The 18,008-nt window shown below is 35.3% G+C and overlaps 1 protein-coding gene across 3 annotated transcripts in view; it reads right to left on the reverse strand.

The window, feature by feature from the left end:
* The window catches only part of COP1 (COP1 E3 ubiquitin ligase), a 238,708-nt gene that overhangs the window by 148,711 nt on the left and 71,989 nt on the right, over nt 1–18,008 (reverse strand). For all 3 annotated transcript variants that reach the window (XM_046682582.1, XM_046682583.1, XM_046682581.1), the window contains 3 exons: nt 16,435–16,494; nt 14,429–14,505; nt 3,085–3,142 (listed from right to left, as the gene is read on the reverse strand). In XM_046682582.1, coding sequence (XP_046538538.1) covers nt 3,085–3,142; nt 14,429–14,505; nt 16,435–16,494 — 195 coding nt within the window. The remainder of the gene's footprint in view (nt 1–3,084; nt 3,143–14,428; nt 14,506–16,434; nt 16,495–18,008) is intronic.

Raw genomic sequence — 18,008 nt, forward strand, 5'->3', positions numbered from 1 at the left:
GAAATAGAAAATAATAGTAATAGTACTTATAGGGAAATTCTGAGAATTAAATTAGTTAATACATGTAAAATACTTTGAGCAGTGCCCACGAATTGTAAGTACGAAATAAATGTTACATAACTACTATTAATACTACTTTAATTCCTTGAGCAATACTTTAAAATCTCTCACCATGTTTGAGTTTTAATCAATTTTTTCAAATTTCTAACAACTTTTGCTTTATATAAATTCTAATGCTTTATATAATGTCACACAAATTACTACTTCTTTAAGGGGACTATACCTTTTATTTATGTGAAAAACTGTATCTGTCTCATGCTTTTTTGAGTTTTACTTTTGTTTGCACTTGTCTTTTTGTTGTTGTTGTTTATTTGTTTTAGTTTTGCCTATATTCTTTAGCATTCATATATTTGCTGGGCTTATCCTCAACTATACCTCTATTTTCAATCCTCTTTTTTTTTTTTTGAGGAAGATCAGCCGTGACCTAACATCTGATGCCAATCCTCCTCTTTTTGCTGAGGAAAACTGGCCCTGAGCTAACATCTGTGCCCATCTTCATCTACTTTATATGTGGGCCACCTGCCACAGCATGGCATGCCAAGCGGTGCCATGTCCGTACCCGGGATCCAAACCGGCGAACTCCGGGCCGCCAAATCGGAACGTGGGCACTTAACCACTGTGCCACCAGGCCGGCCCCTATTTTCAATCCTTTTCAGTCTGTCTCTTCTAAAAAGTATAACTAGAAATGAAGGGGAAGGTCTTCAGTGCAATCTGTCATGTCAGCTCTATCCTGGAAATACTAGTAGGATTTCCTCCTCAACAACCTCCCTGCCCTTCAGCAGCTGCTACGCCTGGAGTCTTAGGGGAGACCCCACACTATTTAACCGTTATGCAAGCTTTTACTCTGCATACGGTGAGGCACATGTTAGGATGCCTTCCTAAGTATTTTTATACCTTCTATAAATTCTTTTAAGTTTTCAGTGGGAGGACAGCAATGTGTCAATGGGATTTCTTGTGGTTGGAGGTTGGAGAGAGATTAACACATGGCTCAGAGTACTACCTCAAACCAGAAGTCTCCTCTATTACATGATAATACTAAGTGCTGATCTAAAAATTAAAAATGTTTTTAAAAACCCACTATTCTGATTGTTTTTCTTTTTCAACTAGATTCAACTCCTATTCTTTTTAGCTCATGAAATTTGCTAGAAATTCTAAATCAATGCTATATAAATGGCAACAGTAGAAAACCTTTTCTCGTTCCTCTTTGTAGAGTTTATCAATGCCCTGCAGCCAAAGACCAACAGAAACACATCTGTAGTTGAACAGGTCTTATTTATTGCTCATTGCAAGGAAGAACACAGCACACTAAGGCGAGAGAGAGGTGTCTCAGTAAGAGAAGTCGGAAACAATTTATAGGATTCTGGCTCATGTTAAGTGATCTGGGGGAGGGTTCAACGAAGGAAGGCTTTGCTCTGGATTGAATACCATCAAGAAGTGGGGATAATTCTGTGACTGAGTATCCTGATAAATCTTACCTAGAAGGACAGAGGATCATAGTGAGACTAAAGTTGTAATTAGTAAAGAAGAGTAATTGCTCATATCACCCAGGATAAAGGTGTGTTTGGTATTTTTTGTGGCTTGCACAATGACTTTATTTTTGTATGTGTTTAGACAAGTTTATGAAGTGATCCTGTTTACTGCTTCACTTCATCACAGTCACAGAGTGGCCATGTCTGATGTTTATGATCTGTCAGATTACGTTCAAAGGGAGAACATCAAGGCCCAGCTGTGAATGTCAAGCCTGTTTCCAGATTCAGAGACTGTTTTTCCCTCTCAAGTTCTTAAGGTATGTTTCAATTTAATGCTTTAAAATTTCTCCTGATATGTCCCCTCATGTCTTATAAAGACACCCAAATCTGGTGTTTTCATGGCTGGTCAGAAATAGACACAAACCAATCTATGAACTTACTATAAAAAAAGAATAGGCCAAATACATGCTTGGATATGAAGATAACACAGGACATGCACAGTAGTTACCGAAACTAACCGCAAAACTAATAGAGGTTGTCATCTAAGTTGTGGGAAAAGAAAAACACAAACAAAAGCTGTACGATCCAAAAGAATTCTCTTTTCACTTTGATAAAAATAACTGCACTATCATATAAAGTGAATATACAAATGAACATGCATTAAAAATGCTTCATTTTTTTTCTTTTATTATAAAACATAGTATTAGGACAATTTATAAAATCTGAATGAGATATAGGAATTAGATAACAGTACTGTATCAATGTTAACTTATTGAATTTTAAAATTATATTATGATTACATAAAGACAACATCCTTGTTTTTAAGGAAATACACACTGAAGTATTTAGAAGTAAAGGAAGATTATGTCTGTACCTTACTCAAACAATCCAGAAAAAAAATTTTATGTGTACATGTGTAAAAGAGAGACAGAGGAGAAGGATAAAGCAAATGTGGTCAAATGTTAACATTTGACAATCTGGATAAAGGATTTAAAGGAATTCTTTTTATCATTCTTGTAATTTTTCTCTAAGTTTGAAATTATTTCAATATGAAACGTTAAAAAAAAAATGTCCAGCATCAAAATTAGATTTGACAAATATCAGCACCTCCAAGTCACAGATAAAGAAAGTAAAAGTCAAAATAATCAAACAATTAATTAGAAGAGACGTGAAGCTAGAGTCTATTTTACTCAAGCCCATAGTTTACTTTCCACAAAAAAGCTTAGCATTTCAACATAATGACGGGTGGTTCATCAATAGATTATAACTTTATCCCTGACAGAAACAATGTCGATTATTCAGAATTTCCTCTTACAGTACTTCTTTCCTCTTGAGGTCTGATGTTACCAGTCTATTAAACAAAACTTTAACTCACCACTGATGAGCAAATAAATAGCTGATCATGCACCAGAGCTATTCGAGTCCTAATCAATGCTACAGCATTCCAAACAGCTGTCTTTAGACAAGACATTCCAGTTCATGAATCTATGACCTTACAGCTCTGGTGATTATATTCATGGTACCACTAAAACATACTGTTAAATAGATCAATTACCTGAGAACTGCCACTGAAACCTGGAGGTTGGCTGTATTCTGTAGAATCAATAATACTACTGTAAAATGAAGAGAGAAAAATGTGATTTCAGTATTTACATTTTATAATAGCAACAGAAAAAGTACATCTGAAACATACCACATATAAGTCCAATATTTCTCATTTCTAAGCAGAGAAAATATTTACTGCCAATAATTTCATCAGACATCAAATAAATGCACAACTCATAAACAAAAAAATCAGCAAATATTTAAACAATTTACCCCTTCACCCCCCCCAATTTAAATATTTACACCATGAAAGAATGTCAATAGAGAATAATCACAAGACAGGTGTATACATAGATGTATTTGCTTCAATTTTGTTTTCAGAAAGTTTAATAAGTTGTTTGAAACTCTATTTAAGGAAAAGAAGACAGAGTATTGGGAAAAGAGCACAATCATGCAATCAAAAGCTATGGTTAACACAACATGCTTTGCCACTAAAGAGCTATGTGCCTTGGACAAGTACCTTATAATCATTCCATTTCCTTCTCTGCAAAGTGAGATGTGTGGGGACTAGCCTTCTCTAGATTATCTAAAGTCCCTTCTAGCTCCAAAATGTATGATAATCATCTCATATGAAAGAAAACTATCAAAGGAATGGAATAAATGATAAAATACCAATAATCTTTCTTTCATAACCCAAAACTTACATACTAGTTCTCTCTGGCCTGATCAAACATAGTCTGCATTCTGCACAGATTCTTTTTATTTGGTTATATCCTCTATACATTCTCCCACCTAACTCTAGAAAAACCTCTAGAATTCCAGACTACCTTTTTCTTCCTATTAGTTCTATCTTACCATTTCTATCTTATCACTTCATCACACCTATCTCCTTCCCATCTTTAAACAAAATAAATTACCCTATGAGGTCTATTAATCCCGGAAAACGGCATAATATATATATATCAACCATGCTAAACTAAGTTTACATTTTTAAAATTCTTCTTCCCTATCTCTACTATAAAAATGTTTATATTCTTGTCTACCCTAATGAAATTTAAGCAATTGAGCGTACTGATTAAAACGGTTCTCTCTACACAAATACACAAAATCACTGTTTAGTACTCAAATAACCTTGAAGGTTGTAACATGAGAGGCACTCTTAAGAGCACAGAGAGCATCTGAATTTCATCCCTTAGCAGCTAAATAACTCTGGGCAAGTTATTAATCTTAGTCAGCCTCTGGGTTCTCCATCTATTAAATGAGAAAGACACTTCAGAGAGGTATGAGATTTTAATCAAAGTATTAAGTTCTCAGTACAATGCTACATAAGAGTAAACATTCAATAAATTTTACCCTCTACTAATAAAATCAGTCAATAACATACAACTTCTTGTTTTCAAAAATACAATAAATCAAATGGAACTGTTCTCACAGTAGTCTTAAAAGAAAAAGCAACACCTATTAATAGTTCTCAACTCGTGTTCTTAACTGTTCCTATACTGAGACTCAGTTATACAAAAAAGAGCCTTCAAAGCACTACACTACAAATTAAAGAATGAACATAATCCTGTAATGGGTTTCTTCCAATGAAGTATAACCAATGCTCACCTTCCCTGCACAAAATCATGCACTGGTATGACAAGATCACACGGTATTTTCAGTATACTCCACCCAGGGAGTAATAGGAATGAAGAAAATGAAGACATGCCAGGCATTCAGAATCTGTGTTCCTTTTACTAAGGAAATCCAATCCCCTACCATTTGTATAAACATTAATAAAATTATGTAGCTGCACATAGAGGTCAACAGAACATAGCCATTTCTAGATAGGATTTTTTATGATGTTCTAATTCAGATTTCTCTGGCTGTAAGCCTGAACAATGATATTAATATATCAGTGTGTATAGCGAGATAACACTACATTTCAAATATATGTTAAAAAAAATACTCATCAATTTGTTGAAGATACTGAAATTACAGGTTTTAAATGGTATTTTATCGATAATGACTACAAAGTTTGAAATTTATTTTACATTAGATCTTAATCTTATTCACTAAGAAAAATTTATTAATGCACAGAAATATGAAAAATAAACCCTTTAATTCTGTTTTTTTATGTGTGTGTGTAACGTAACAGGTTTAGAAGAGAATAGTAGAAAGCACTGACTGGGCTGGGTCCTCTTGATTCTGATGCTATACTACTTCTTAACAATGATTTAGCCACAATCACCAGATGGTAACAACAACAATAACAATAGTAATACCATTTAAGCATTTACTATGCACTAGGCACTGGCTGAAATAATTTAAACCTCATAACTCTAAAGTAGATACCATCATCACTCCCATTTCTCAAGTGAGGAAACTCAAGCACTGAGAGATTATCTATTTGGCCAAAGTTAGCAAACAGCAGAGTTAGGATTCAAACCCATGTAGTCAGGTTCCAGAGTCTACAGTGAACCAAACACTAGGCACATCATGTTGTCTAACTGAAGAGTGGGGAAACCCTGGATTAGTCCAACTCATTCCACAGACATAACTTAAGGAGAAAAGTAAAAAAATAGCAACCTATAAATATGAAAGAGAATCATCAATTATCTCAAATAAATGTCAACAAAGTTACAGAAACTGAATAAAGACATCAAAAAAATGGCCAGTGCAAGAGGAAAATTTCAAGGTAGTAACTAAAACTGAGTTAGGAAAAATACACTTTAATCAAGATGGGGAAAAATAAGACGACAAAAAAATTCCTAATGTTCTTGCTGGTGACAAGAAGCTTACCTTAAAACATAAATGAAAACTATACAGCTGTTAATCCAAGTTGCAAAGGAAATTCACAGTTAAGCAACTAGATGTCACACAACTACTCTCACTTAAATTATTTGCTTCCAAGAGCAAAGATATACTTTGTAATTAAAAGACAGACTTAAGTCAATTGTGCATATAAGCTATATCTATAATAAATAGGTAGATAAGAGAGAAAACAGTGGTTCATTCTTGGTAAAAATAATAGGTGACTAGTTTTATATTGGACTTTTATTTGAAAAAGGATTATTCATATTTAAATTATAAATAGACACAACATTAGCTAAATTACACAGAAATTTTTAATATATCAGCAAAATAAAGCATATTGAGATCATTTAAGGCTTAACATACAGAAAATAAATATAAGGTTTTTTTAAATAAATAAGTGAAGTGAATAACCAAAAAAAAAAAAAACATGCTGTGTACACACATGAAATTAGACTAACGGCTGTCATTGATTTGTTTTTCATTAGTATAAACTTAAGACAGAAAAAATAAACTTCTAATTTTAACACACTATTATATGGGGCTTTAGCCAAAAACTGTTCCTCTCTTATGTATTCTACATAAAATTTAACCAGTTTCCCAAAACAAAACATACTAAGCAACACGTAACCTGAAAATCATCTGGCTTATAAATTTTAATAATGATTAAAACCAAACATGGTTTTAATTTTTTAAAATAGTAAAGTTTGTCACTATTTTACTCCCTTTCCACCAAGGCAATAATCCTGAGTATTACAAACAGATCAGAGCTAAATGACTTTTCTCAAAATAATGCTTTTCTATCAGTTCCCTAACACAGAGCTTTTTCTCTGCTACAGAATATATTGTATTATTGTTTATATAAGAATTGAAGCACTCAGTGTCAAATTAAAGGTAAATCTCATTTACTAAAGAACCAAAATTCTTGTGGTCTCAATTTGGAAACACCTCAAGAGATACTAGAAATCAGTCTTTGGGTTCATTTTTTCCTTTCTAATTCTACATACCCTTCAACACTTGACAACTATTCAAACAAATCATACAAAATCAATGTGATCACTCTATCTACCAACAGCAAAAACAGCAGCAGCTAACGTCTACGGAGTGCTTACTATGTGACAGGCATTATTCTCATTTCTTTAAATGTACTATCACATTTCATCAGTCAAGACAGGTATTATTATCCTTATTTTATAAATGAGAAAACTGAGGTGCACAGAAGTTAGTAAACTCGCCTAAGGTCAAAGTGCTAATGAGTTGTGGAGGTGACAGTTAAACCCAGGCAGCATAATTCCAGAATCCTCATGTAAGACTGCCAAAGTGACATGTTTTCTCTTCTTGAAGAAGCACTGCCCTGTAATTTTGGAACTGAAAGTTTCTATTTATCTTCTTTTCAAGGTTTTATTCTCAACTCTGTGATGATTTCCAAAACTCTTTCACTTCCTAAGAGGCTCCAGAGTAAGGATGTCTGTGTCAGAGTACCAGTTATGCCACTAACTGTGTGATGCTGGGCAAATTACCGCATCTCCATGACTCAATTTCCTCATCTCTAAGATGAAAAGGATAAAAAAACCTAGTACATGGCATTTGTCCTGAGGGTTACATGAGATAATATGTATAATTACAAAACATTACCTAATGCACAAATGCTGTGTTATTCTGACAGTTACAACTTCTGCAAACAAACACAATTCTCCTCTAGAACAGTAATAATTTCCTGATTTTGATGCAAAATCCAATTGAAAATTAACAGAATCTTTTCTTATACAATGTCAGACTCTTTAGAAACAAACTGTACTACTACTCGTATTTGAAAGAACTTCAGTAAGATATTTCACGACAAATTTTATACAACAAAATTTGTATAAATAAACATTGGTGATTACAATGGCCTTTTCAGCAATATATAATTTGGCTTTTAAAAATATTGGGCTCAAAAAGATTACATAAGACCTCAATTCTTAAAACCCAAAACTCTGACAATCAAATACTTTTTTTGTAACCTATTAGAAGGTAGAACCTGACCTGAAAAACTCTGATACCATTTATCTCACTAACTATGAACATTCACGCTTCAAAGTTGAATTATCAACGTGCTTGATGATGTGGAACTGTCACTCCTTCATCAGTATTAAATAATGTATGGCATATGGACTGCATTACCTTTCTAAAAGTGGGGATGGGAGCGGGAGGGTAGAGAGAACATCACATTCTAAAACACTTCGGCCACCGAAGATTTCCAAAAAAGTTATGGGAATCTATACATCATACCAGTTTGGATTTACTTGAGGAATGCAAGATTAGTCCAATAATAAAAATATTGGGCTCCAGAGGACGTATCTATGGTCTCCAGGAAAAAGACAGAGATTCAATTTATTCTTCAAAGAATAGAAGATATCAGCGTATTTCAGAACTCCAAAAAAAATGTTCCACGACATCTTTTGTCCCCTTTTTATTGTACATGGTTAGGAACGGTTGTGACTACATAAGTGCATGGGGGACTGTATGAACTTAATATTTATTCTGCCTTTTAAAATGTCTGCAATTCCATAATATACCTAAAGTAGAAAAAAAAAAAAAAGCAAAAGGGCAACTCATTTTAAAGTTTTCTTTGTAAGAAGAGTTTCCTAAGGGAGAAACTTAGTGTTGGCAGATGTAAAAAGCAAATATGGAAATTTCTGAAAGATGGAACAAGTCTGAATCTACCACTTTACTGCCTTTGGAATTGAATAACTTGCTTGGCAGAATTTCAAAAACAGAAAAGAATAAACTCAAAAGAGTAAGACTGACAAGACTGATCTGCTTCCAACAAAACTAGTCACAGTCCCAGTTAGTTAGGCAAAGTGCTGTATCTGACTATTGTACATTCTACTATCACTTTCCAAGGAGTGGGAACAGACTACAATTTAGTTATAATTCACAGAGGAGAAGCTTTTAATTTCGGATGATATAGTTGCTATAAATCTCAGTGTTACAAAAACCCAGTTATCTGAAATAGCCTCAGGAAAAGGCTTTAAAAGCAAAGAAAATAGAGGAAATATTCCAAAAACAATACCAAAAGATTCAAAGGTAGAAGGTCTGGCGAATGGGCATAATATGCTGGGACTTGGGTAGGCAAGAGACAGTAATTAGCAGAAATGGAAAATGGTAACAGCCATGAAGTTTTACACTCATATTCAGTTATCCTTCTATCTCAGCCAGGGTTACTAATCTAAATAGCTTTGCGATTCCCAGTCTCTCCCATCCCTGACCTCCCAGAATCAAGGTACACCTATAATAACCAAAGGAGTGAAAAGTTTCCCATATGACTCTAACCTGAAGGGGTAAAAAGCCGTAAGCAAGAGAATCTAATCACAGTAGATGAAAGGAATCAACAGAGAATGGCTGCTAAATACCAATAATTTGCTTTCTTCCTAGAGACTTAATTTTAACTTTTCCGGCTCTCCCAAGCCAAGAAACTTGAGTCGAGGTGTTTTTCAGACATTACAGAAGGATATGTTATTTTACAGAGTAGAGTAAAATAAATAGAAATCTTTACCCTTTTCTCCCCAAAAGATAAAAGAAGCTAAAGATAGTTATAAAACTCTAGTGCTGAATATTTGAGCTTTCTCTTATGAGAAAGAAAATAAGTATATCTGATGATATCTGATATAGAGATTTATTTAAAAACATGTCAGTATGGGGCAGGCCCAGTGGCGTAGTGGTTAAGTTTGCACACTCCACTGCAGCGGCACTGGGTTTGCAGGTTCAGACCCAGGCCCGGGCCTAGCACCACTCATCAAACCACACTGTGGCAGCATCTCACATAAAACAGGAGGAGGTTGTCATAGATGTTAGTTTGGCAACAATCTTCCTCAAGCAAAAAGAGGAAGACTGGCAACAGATGTTAGCTCAGGGTCAATCTTCCTCACAAAAAGAAAAAGAAAAAAAAGTGTCAGTAATACAGACATATGCACTATCTACCAAATCAGTGTTTACATATTTTTAAAGTATGATCCCCCAGGGCTGCATTTGAATCACGAGACCACCTCCAATCCTAATGATCAGATTTGAGGATAGGGTTCAAAAATTCGCATTTCAAACAAAAGTCTTGGTTGAGACTCAAGCGCACTGAAATTTGGCCTAGTCATATCTCAGATCTCAGAATTGGAACAGATGTTAATATCATCATCAAGCAGTGACAATTATAGTTTGTAACAAGAACCCGAAGGTGTTTTTTTAAAAATCCTGAAATGCCTACTAATCAAATATAATTACTAAAGGTTTTAGAGTTAAACGTATTTTGATGATTTTAATTCTTGGAATCAGAAAGTCTACTTATACCATATTTTAAGCAGAATAATTAATTTATCAGCATAACTTATTTTCCATCCTAAGGCTATGTAGCCATGACAGCAGGACTCTAGGGTCTGTCATAGTCACAGCTGTATCCGCAGTGCCTAAAAGAGTGTTTTACACATGCCTGACACACTCTACAAACTGGATGAGTGGCTGAAGAACAAATTATTCAAATATTCTAAATAAAGGAAATTGTACTGTTTCAAAAATGGTTTTCATAACTTGCTATATTTCTATTACTTATCAATTCAACGAGAAGTTACAGATGTATGAAAGTTCCCTGTACATTATTGCCAAGGAAGTTTGTTTTCTGTGTTTGTGTTTCTTTTTGTCTGGTTTATGTTGACTTCCATGACTCTTCAGTATCCTCCATCACCTATGGCATCAACTCCTTTGCACAGGGTCAGAGTTAAGGCAAATAACCCTTGTACTCTCAACAATAAAATAATCAACTGGTTTAATGACTTCTAACCATAGATAAACTTCATTAAAGTACAGCAAAACATCATTTATAAGTCCTCAATGCGGGGCCAGCCCCATGGCCGAGTAGTTGGGTTCACATGCTCTGCTTTGGTGGCCCAGGGTTTCACCGGTTCGGATCCTGGGCACGGACATGACACGGCTCGTCAAGCCATGCTGAGGCAGCGTCCCACATGCCACAACTGGAAGGACCCACAACTAAAAATACACAACTATGTCCTGGGGGGCTTTGGGAGAAAAACGAAAAATAAAATCTTTAAAAGAAAAAAGCAGTCCTCAATGCAGGAATAGCAGAGATTTCTTAAGATATGTTGTAAACACCTAACCTTGGGGAGAAGCTACTTCAGAGATGAATCCAGAAGTTTCCAGGCAAAAGGAACAGCTTAAGCAAAGGTGCCCTAACATCCTGTTTTGGGAGTTAAATTTAATTCTAAAGCACAAAAATAGTAGGCAAGGTACAGGTGAATATGGAAGGTCATGCAAAAAGTCAGATCTAAACCAATTAACAAGCAATGGAAAGCCATGGAAAGATTTTAAGCAGGAAAGAAACATGATCAGACTTCTGGCAACACACTGTAGGACAGCTAAAAAATCACTGCTAGACTGCATGTGATATTGAGGGTCTAAACAAGGCAGCAGGAAGAGAACAAACAAGATATGATAATTACAGCTCATCAAAGTAGATGGAAGACAAAGTCGAGGAAGGCAAGAATACCGTTGCTTGCCTTTGTTTTTCTTTTCATTTAAATACACAATCTAATCATAAACCCAGAATCTGGGTAAGGGATTCAATGACCTGGCATATAAAGAAAGTCCTCATTACAGAAAAAAATACATGAATCTACAAAAAGGCTTTTTAAAGTAAACCTGTTTAAAAGAGAGACCAGGGCCGGCCCAGTGGCGCAGCGGTTAAGTGTGCGCGTTCTGCTTCAGCGGCCCGGGGTTCGCCAGTTCAGATCCTGGGTATGGACATGGCACTGCTTGGCACGCCATGCTGTGGTAGGTGTCCCACAGATACAGTAGAGGAAGATGGGGACAGATGTTAGCTCAGGGCCAGTCTTTCTCAGCAAAAAGAGGAGGATTGGCGGCAGATGTTAGCTCAGGGCTAATCTTCCTCAAAAAAAAAAAAAAAAAAAGAGAGAGCGAGAGACCAAAATGTTACCGTCAGGAATACAAACAAACTGTCTGAAATTTAAATAATGAAGCTAATAATTGTGGGGGAGAAAAGTTATTATAATTGCAACCACATACTTCTTAAAAATAAAGAAAAACCAAATACGGACAGTATAACATAACATTCTTCCTAGCACCTTTAATTTCACATCTTAATCTTAAGGGTCATTTGTCAGCAGTATTTAAGGGCTACGTCATTTTTCCCAAGTGTATCTCTCAAACCTCAAGTGACATTCAAATTATTTAAGAAAACACAAAAACACTCTTTTGAAGAAAATACCATGTTTGCCTATTTTCCCTTCAACTGTCAGCCAATCTATCTGCCAGAAAAATCATTGGACGATAGCTTTACATAAAATTCCAACAATTCTCCAACAACGTTTTCATACACTTCATGAAATCCTAAATCTTTTACAAGATCTGCTACTTTATCTTACAATACAACCACTTCTGGTCTCTTCCACCAATAAAATCCTAATCCAAGCCATCATCTCCTCTCTTCTGGACTGTTGCAATGCTTCCCAGCTTTCCTCCTGGCTTCAACAGCAGGGGACCAGGAGGAACATGGATAGTCTCTTCTATCCTTCACATGGGAACCTCAGTAAACATTTTAAAATCTAAATCAGACCCTGCTTAAAACTCTCCCATGACTTTCTGTCATATTTACACTTCACTTCGTTCATATATCAGCTTAAATGTCACATCCTTGGAGATGCCTGACTATCCAAACTAAACCCCTAGTATGCCTATTTTTTCTTCCTAAGGTACTATTTTCATGTTATGTACTACTACTATATTATATATTTACTTATTTAATATCTCCCCCAACCTCCACAAATACACTCCCTGAAAAGGGACTCTCTAAGGTCATGGACTTTGCCAGCTGGATTCAACAGCTACAACAGTGCCAAACACATCAGAGGCATTCAATAAATAGAGCCAGTTAAATGGATATAATACTATACTGTCACATGTTAATACAAGCCATCAGTGAGAAACTGAATAACAAAAACTTGGACACAGGCGGCCGGCCCCGAAGTGGTTACAGTCACGCGCTCCGCTTCAGCGGCCCAGGATTTCAGGTGCTGAGATCCTGGGTGCGCACATGGCACTGCTCGTCAAGCCATGCTGAGGCAGTGTCCCACATAGCACAACCACAGGCACTCACAACTATGTACTGGGGGGCTTGGGAGAGAAGAAGAGGAGGGGGAAAAAAAAAGAAGTTTGGCAACAGATGTTAGCTCAGGTGCCAACCTAAAAAAAAAAAAAAAAAAACTTGGACACAGTAGATAGAAATGCTACTACTAAACAGAGAGGGATATGACAATGGGAATTATCAGTTTATTAGCAAATATCTTGTGAGATGACAACTTTCGCTTGCCTGCATGCATTCACATAATAAATATTCCAGTGACAAAGATCCCATGTATATCAGGAAGTAAATGTTAAACTCAGAGATAACCACATCCCTGAGAGTGAGTCATTCCCAAGTGTGTTAAAAGAAAATATGGAGGAAAACAAGCTGAATTACACAGCTAACGTGACCCCAGAATCACTAGAACTCACGAGAATTCTCCATAAAATGGTTAATGGGAAAAATATCAAACATCCCAAGACTGCTCTTGAACTAGAACATCCCCCATCGCTCCTTTCCCCACATATGCTACCAAACTAGATCCACAGCTGCTTTTCTGAACTGACACAGGTTCTGAGGGTGCTGTAATCTCTTGTACTGGCATTAGACAGCCTGATAATCCACATTATCCTAAAACTATTTGTTTGAAAAGTTTCCACTGGACCATTATCCTAAATAGATTAGCAAATTAAAAACAAAATTGCTCTTTCTTTGAAGAATTCAAGCAAAAAAGTTCAAATTCAAATTTTAGGTAGTACATATTTCATCAAACAGAACTTTATAAGAGACCACAGACATTCACTCTATTTCACAAATACTTACTGAATGAGGTCAGTCACTACTACTACTCTAAAACCTCAGGAAACAGTTGTGAGCAAGACAAATGTAATCCCTGCTCTAACACAGCAGAGAGAAGGGAAGACTTAATTAAATTACTAACAGGGAGTCACAAGAAGACACCAGGGAGATCTCAACTAACAGATCTATCTGATGCCTTCATTTTAAATCTGGGAAAGCAATCTGCCCAAGAAAATTCAACAAATTATGGGAAAAGCCCAAGGTTTTACTTGAACAAATTTTTCCCTAATATTACCATTTCATGTTCTCAAAGTATAGATTTTTAATGTCATCTGATTTTAATTCATGAGATATTTAAAGCTATCATTATTTCAAGAAATCCAACAAACTTTTAATCCAACAGTGAATTCACAATATTACAATATTCTACTCAATGACTGTTTCTGGCATGAAAATTAAAGCATTAAGAAAACAGATGGGCTACGTGAATCTTATTTCTAGATCATGATCAAAAGTAATTTCTTAGGGGTTTTGTACATTACGTGGAAAAGGCTCCCTACTAAGGTACTAAGGACTAGTACCTTAAGTGTACTTTGTAACACAAATCATAAGCAATTACAAGTTTGGAGCTTTGTACCTGTGTGATGGAGAAGGAGCTTCAAATTGAGGCACTGTGCTATCCTCACTGACAGGAGAGTATAAGCCACTCATTTCCTGAAAACACAATTTTTTGAGTTATAGTAGGTACTCCAAACAGAAGACACATAAGTCAAGATGAGATATGATATTATATTCCTTTCCAGTCCCAGATTTTTATCAGTCCTTTTTTGTCTCAACATCCAAATTCCTTAAGGCTTCTTCTCCAGAGTACAAAAGGATATCTAAAAAGTTTAGAGATAAGTCTTTTCTATGGTACATATTCTTAAAGAACTAAAAACTCTTTAATGGGGCCGGCCCCATGGCTGAGTGGTTAAGTTCGCGCACTCCGCTGTGGCGGCCCAGGGTTTTGCCGGTTCGAATCCTGGGCACAGACATGGCACCACTCGTCAGGCCATGCTGAGGCGGCATCCCATATGTCACAACTAGAAGGACCCACAGCTAAAAATATACAACTATGTACCAGGGGGCTTTAGGGAGAAAAAGGAAAAATAAAATCTTTAAAAAAAAAAACTCTTTAATAAATTTTTTCATCACTAATAAAGCCACCAACACAGAAAAAGACAAACATAAGTATTTTAAATGAGATGTACAGTACACTATGAGAACAGTGAACTAGCTAATCACTAATCCGGGTAAGAACCTACTAATAAATATTAAGATAAATATGACAGTACGGTTACTGAATCATTAGGTTCAATTCTCTAAAGTACAGAACAACGGGATAGGCCAGTCTCTGCTTTAAAAACACCCTCTGCAGGGGCTGGCCCCGTGGCCGAGTGGTTAAGTTCGTGCGCTCCGCTGCAGGCGGCCCAGTGTTTCGTTGGTTCAAATCCTGGGCGCGGACATGGCACTGCTCATCAGACCACGCTGAGGCAGCGTTCCACATGCCACAACTAGAAGGACCCACAACAAAATATACAACTATGTACCAGGGGGCTTTGGGGAGAAAAAAGGAGAAAAATAAAATCTTAAAAAAAACAAACAAAAAAAACACCCTCTGCAAATAGTAAGAAAAGTAACATTTCATCTTGATTCAAATATTAGCTTTATTTAATAATGACTTAAATTCTAACTTTTGATCATTAACCTAGAGAAAAAGGCCACCTAATCAACCATTATTGCATAAATTATGCCTCTGAATCATACTAACAACCTGGCCTCTTTTTTATGTTCTACATTTTGATTAATGAAAAAACAGCAAAATTTTAAACGTCACTAAAGACACATAATCAAGCAGAATGATTCTGACTAACCCAAGCTCAGCTCAATCACACAGCCAAGTAAGGGGCATAAACATGGCAGTAACAAGTCAGGAATGCCACATGGGATACTGAATTTCCACTGAATATTAAACTCAGGACCATTTAACATGTTCTATGTTATCAGCAAAAGAAAATTATAACGTGAATAATTTTAAAAAAACATAAATTAAATATAGCTGAAGACAATAACCTCCCACCATAGTAGCCTATGAGCCTCTCAAAGATTCTCCAATGGATTTCTATAAGTAAACTATATTATATTATAAATTCCTAGATAATTAGTAATGTATTCTCATATTTCCTTTTAAATTAACCTTAGCACCTAGGACTGCACAGAAGATATGTAAAAACTTATCTACTTAATAAAACAACAACATTGTGACACATCACTTTTATAGTAGTAATTGAGGGTTTTGTGGGAGTTGATTTAAGTTAATATGAAAGCACACCAAGAAAACAATGATTTTTTTTTTCAATCTACCTAAGAATAATTATGGCAATAAAACACTGTGAAAACAAATTTAGAATGCATTTTATCATTAAGAAAGTGTTCGGATAGCTTTTTCTACAAAAATGTACTCTCAATTAAAACCAAAGTAACATCTGTCACTTTCTACATAAAAAGGCCAATCCCATAAATATAATGTAGCAATTTAAAGGAAAAGTGACAATTTCATGAAATTGAAAAACTGGTACAGATGAGAAATTCTTGATATCTTACTTCCACTCTTTTAATATCCTCTTCCAAGACACTTAGCTCCTTCTGGATTTGTTCCAGCTGCTGTAGATAAAAGAAAAAGAAAAAGCTTAAACCAAACCACACTGGCATCACCAGGATCATAAAATAACTTTACATTTGGAAAATGATTTCTAGGAAACTGGGCACCATTGACAAATTGTAGGGATGAAAACCTGCACACAAAAAGAGTTGGAAGCCCCCATGTTAAAATATAAATGTAGAGACTTAATATTTAAGAAAATACAATATTGTCCTTCTTTAATGCAAGGATCGACTTCACAATAAACATATGAAAGACGAACAATAATTACAAGGTGACCTAATAAACATACAAGATACCCAAAGAACTTGTCTTTCAAATTACCTCATTTAACTGTCAGCAATTAATGTCAGCATGTCAGTTGTTAATCCCATTTTAAAAATAAAAATTAGTCTCACAGACGTTAAATCCCACCACTCAAAAGCAATCACGGGTTAGGATCTTAACACTTTCTTCTTAAGCATTTTTAAAAACATATTTAAGATAATGTTTTCTCTTTGATATCTGCTGCATCATAACCTTTTCCCATGCCATTAAAATGCGAACATTTTTATTGTGGAATCATATTCAATAATATATTTAACCATTCCCCTCTCAATAGAGATTTAAGTTGTTTGCAAACTATTATAAGTAATTCTGGAACATATGAGTCTGTACTTCAAATTTTATTAAGAGATTATTAAAAATGAAATTATTCGATCAAAAGAAATAGAGTTAGAGACTCTTCACTATATAAAACAAAACTGCTTTTCAGAAACACTATACAAAGTTAAATTTCTATCACCAGCATACATAAGACTACCTTAATCTAACCCAAATATATTGAACCAATTTTTAAAATGTAAAACAATAAGGAATACTTATGTAATACTTATCATCAGATGTGAAACAGGTCAATTAAACATTAGAAAAATGAAGCACAGAAAGATTAAATGACTTGCCCAAGATCATTGAGCATGTAAGTGGCAGAACTTGAGTTCAAATCAAAGCAGCCTTCTTGCTCCAGAAGTCATGCTGTTAACCACCTAAGCTATACTACTTCTTGAAAGCAGTACCTCATTATTTAACTTTCATTTCTTTAATGACTGGTAAGGATAATAGACTTTTAAGATTTATTAACATTAGCATCTTCTCTTCTGTGGGAATACATGCAAAGTAGATAATACAATTAATAATTTACTAATTCAAATACTTAGCAATCCTAAGCATTTTGCAAAATACTGAGAATAGGATCTAGAAAACTATAGCCCTTGCCCTCAAGGAAATCAGTTTAGGGGAGACGCAAAACAAGTAAGCCAATAGTTGAAATATCACAGTAAGCATTAGGATGATGGTCTGCACACAGAATTTAGGGAACATAGATTGCTCCTAACCTAGATGGAAAACTCAGCAGGATAGTAGAGGCAACTGGATAACTGAAATTAGATCTGAAACTAAATGAAAGGCTGAGCCTTGAAGGACTAATAGAATTGTGCCAGGTGGAAAACAGTAGGGAAAGACAGAATAAGCAGGATAA

Source organism: Equus quagga, chromosome 13 (genome assembly GCF_021613505.1).
Source record: "Equus quagga isolate Etosha38 chromosome 13, UCLA_HA_Equagga_1.0, whole genome shotgun sequence".
Taxonomy (NCBI): domain Eukaryota; kingdom Metazoa; phylum Chordata; class Mammalia; order Perissodactyla; family Equidae; genus Equus; species Equus quagga.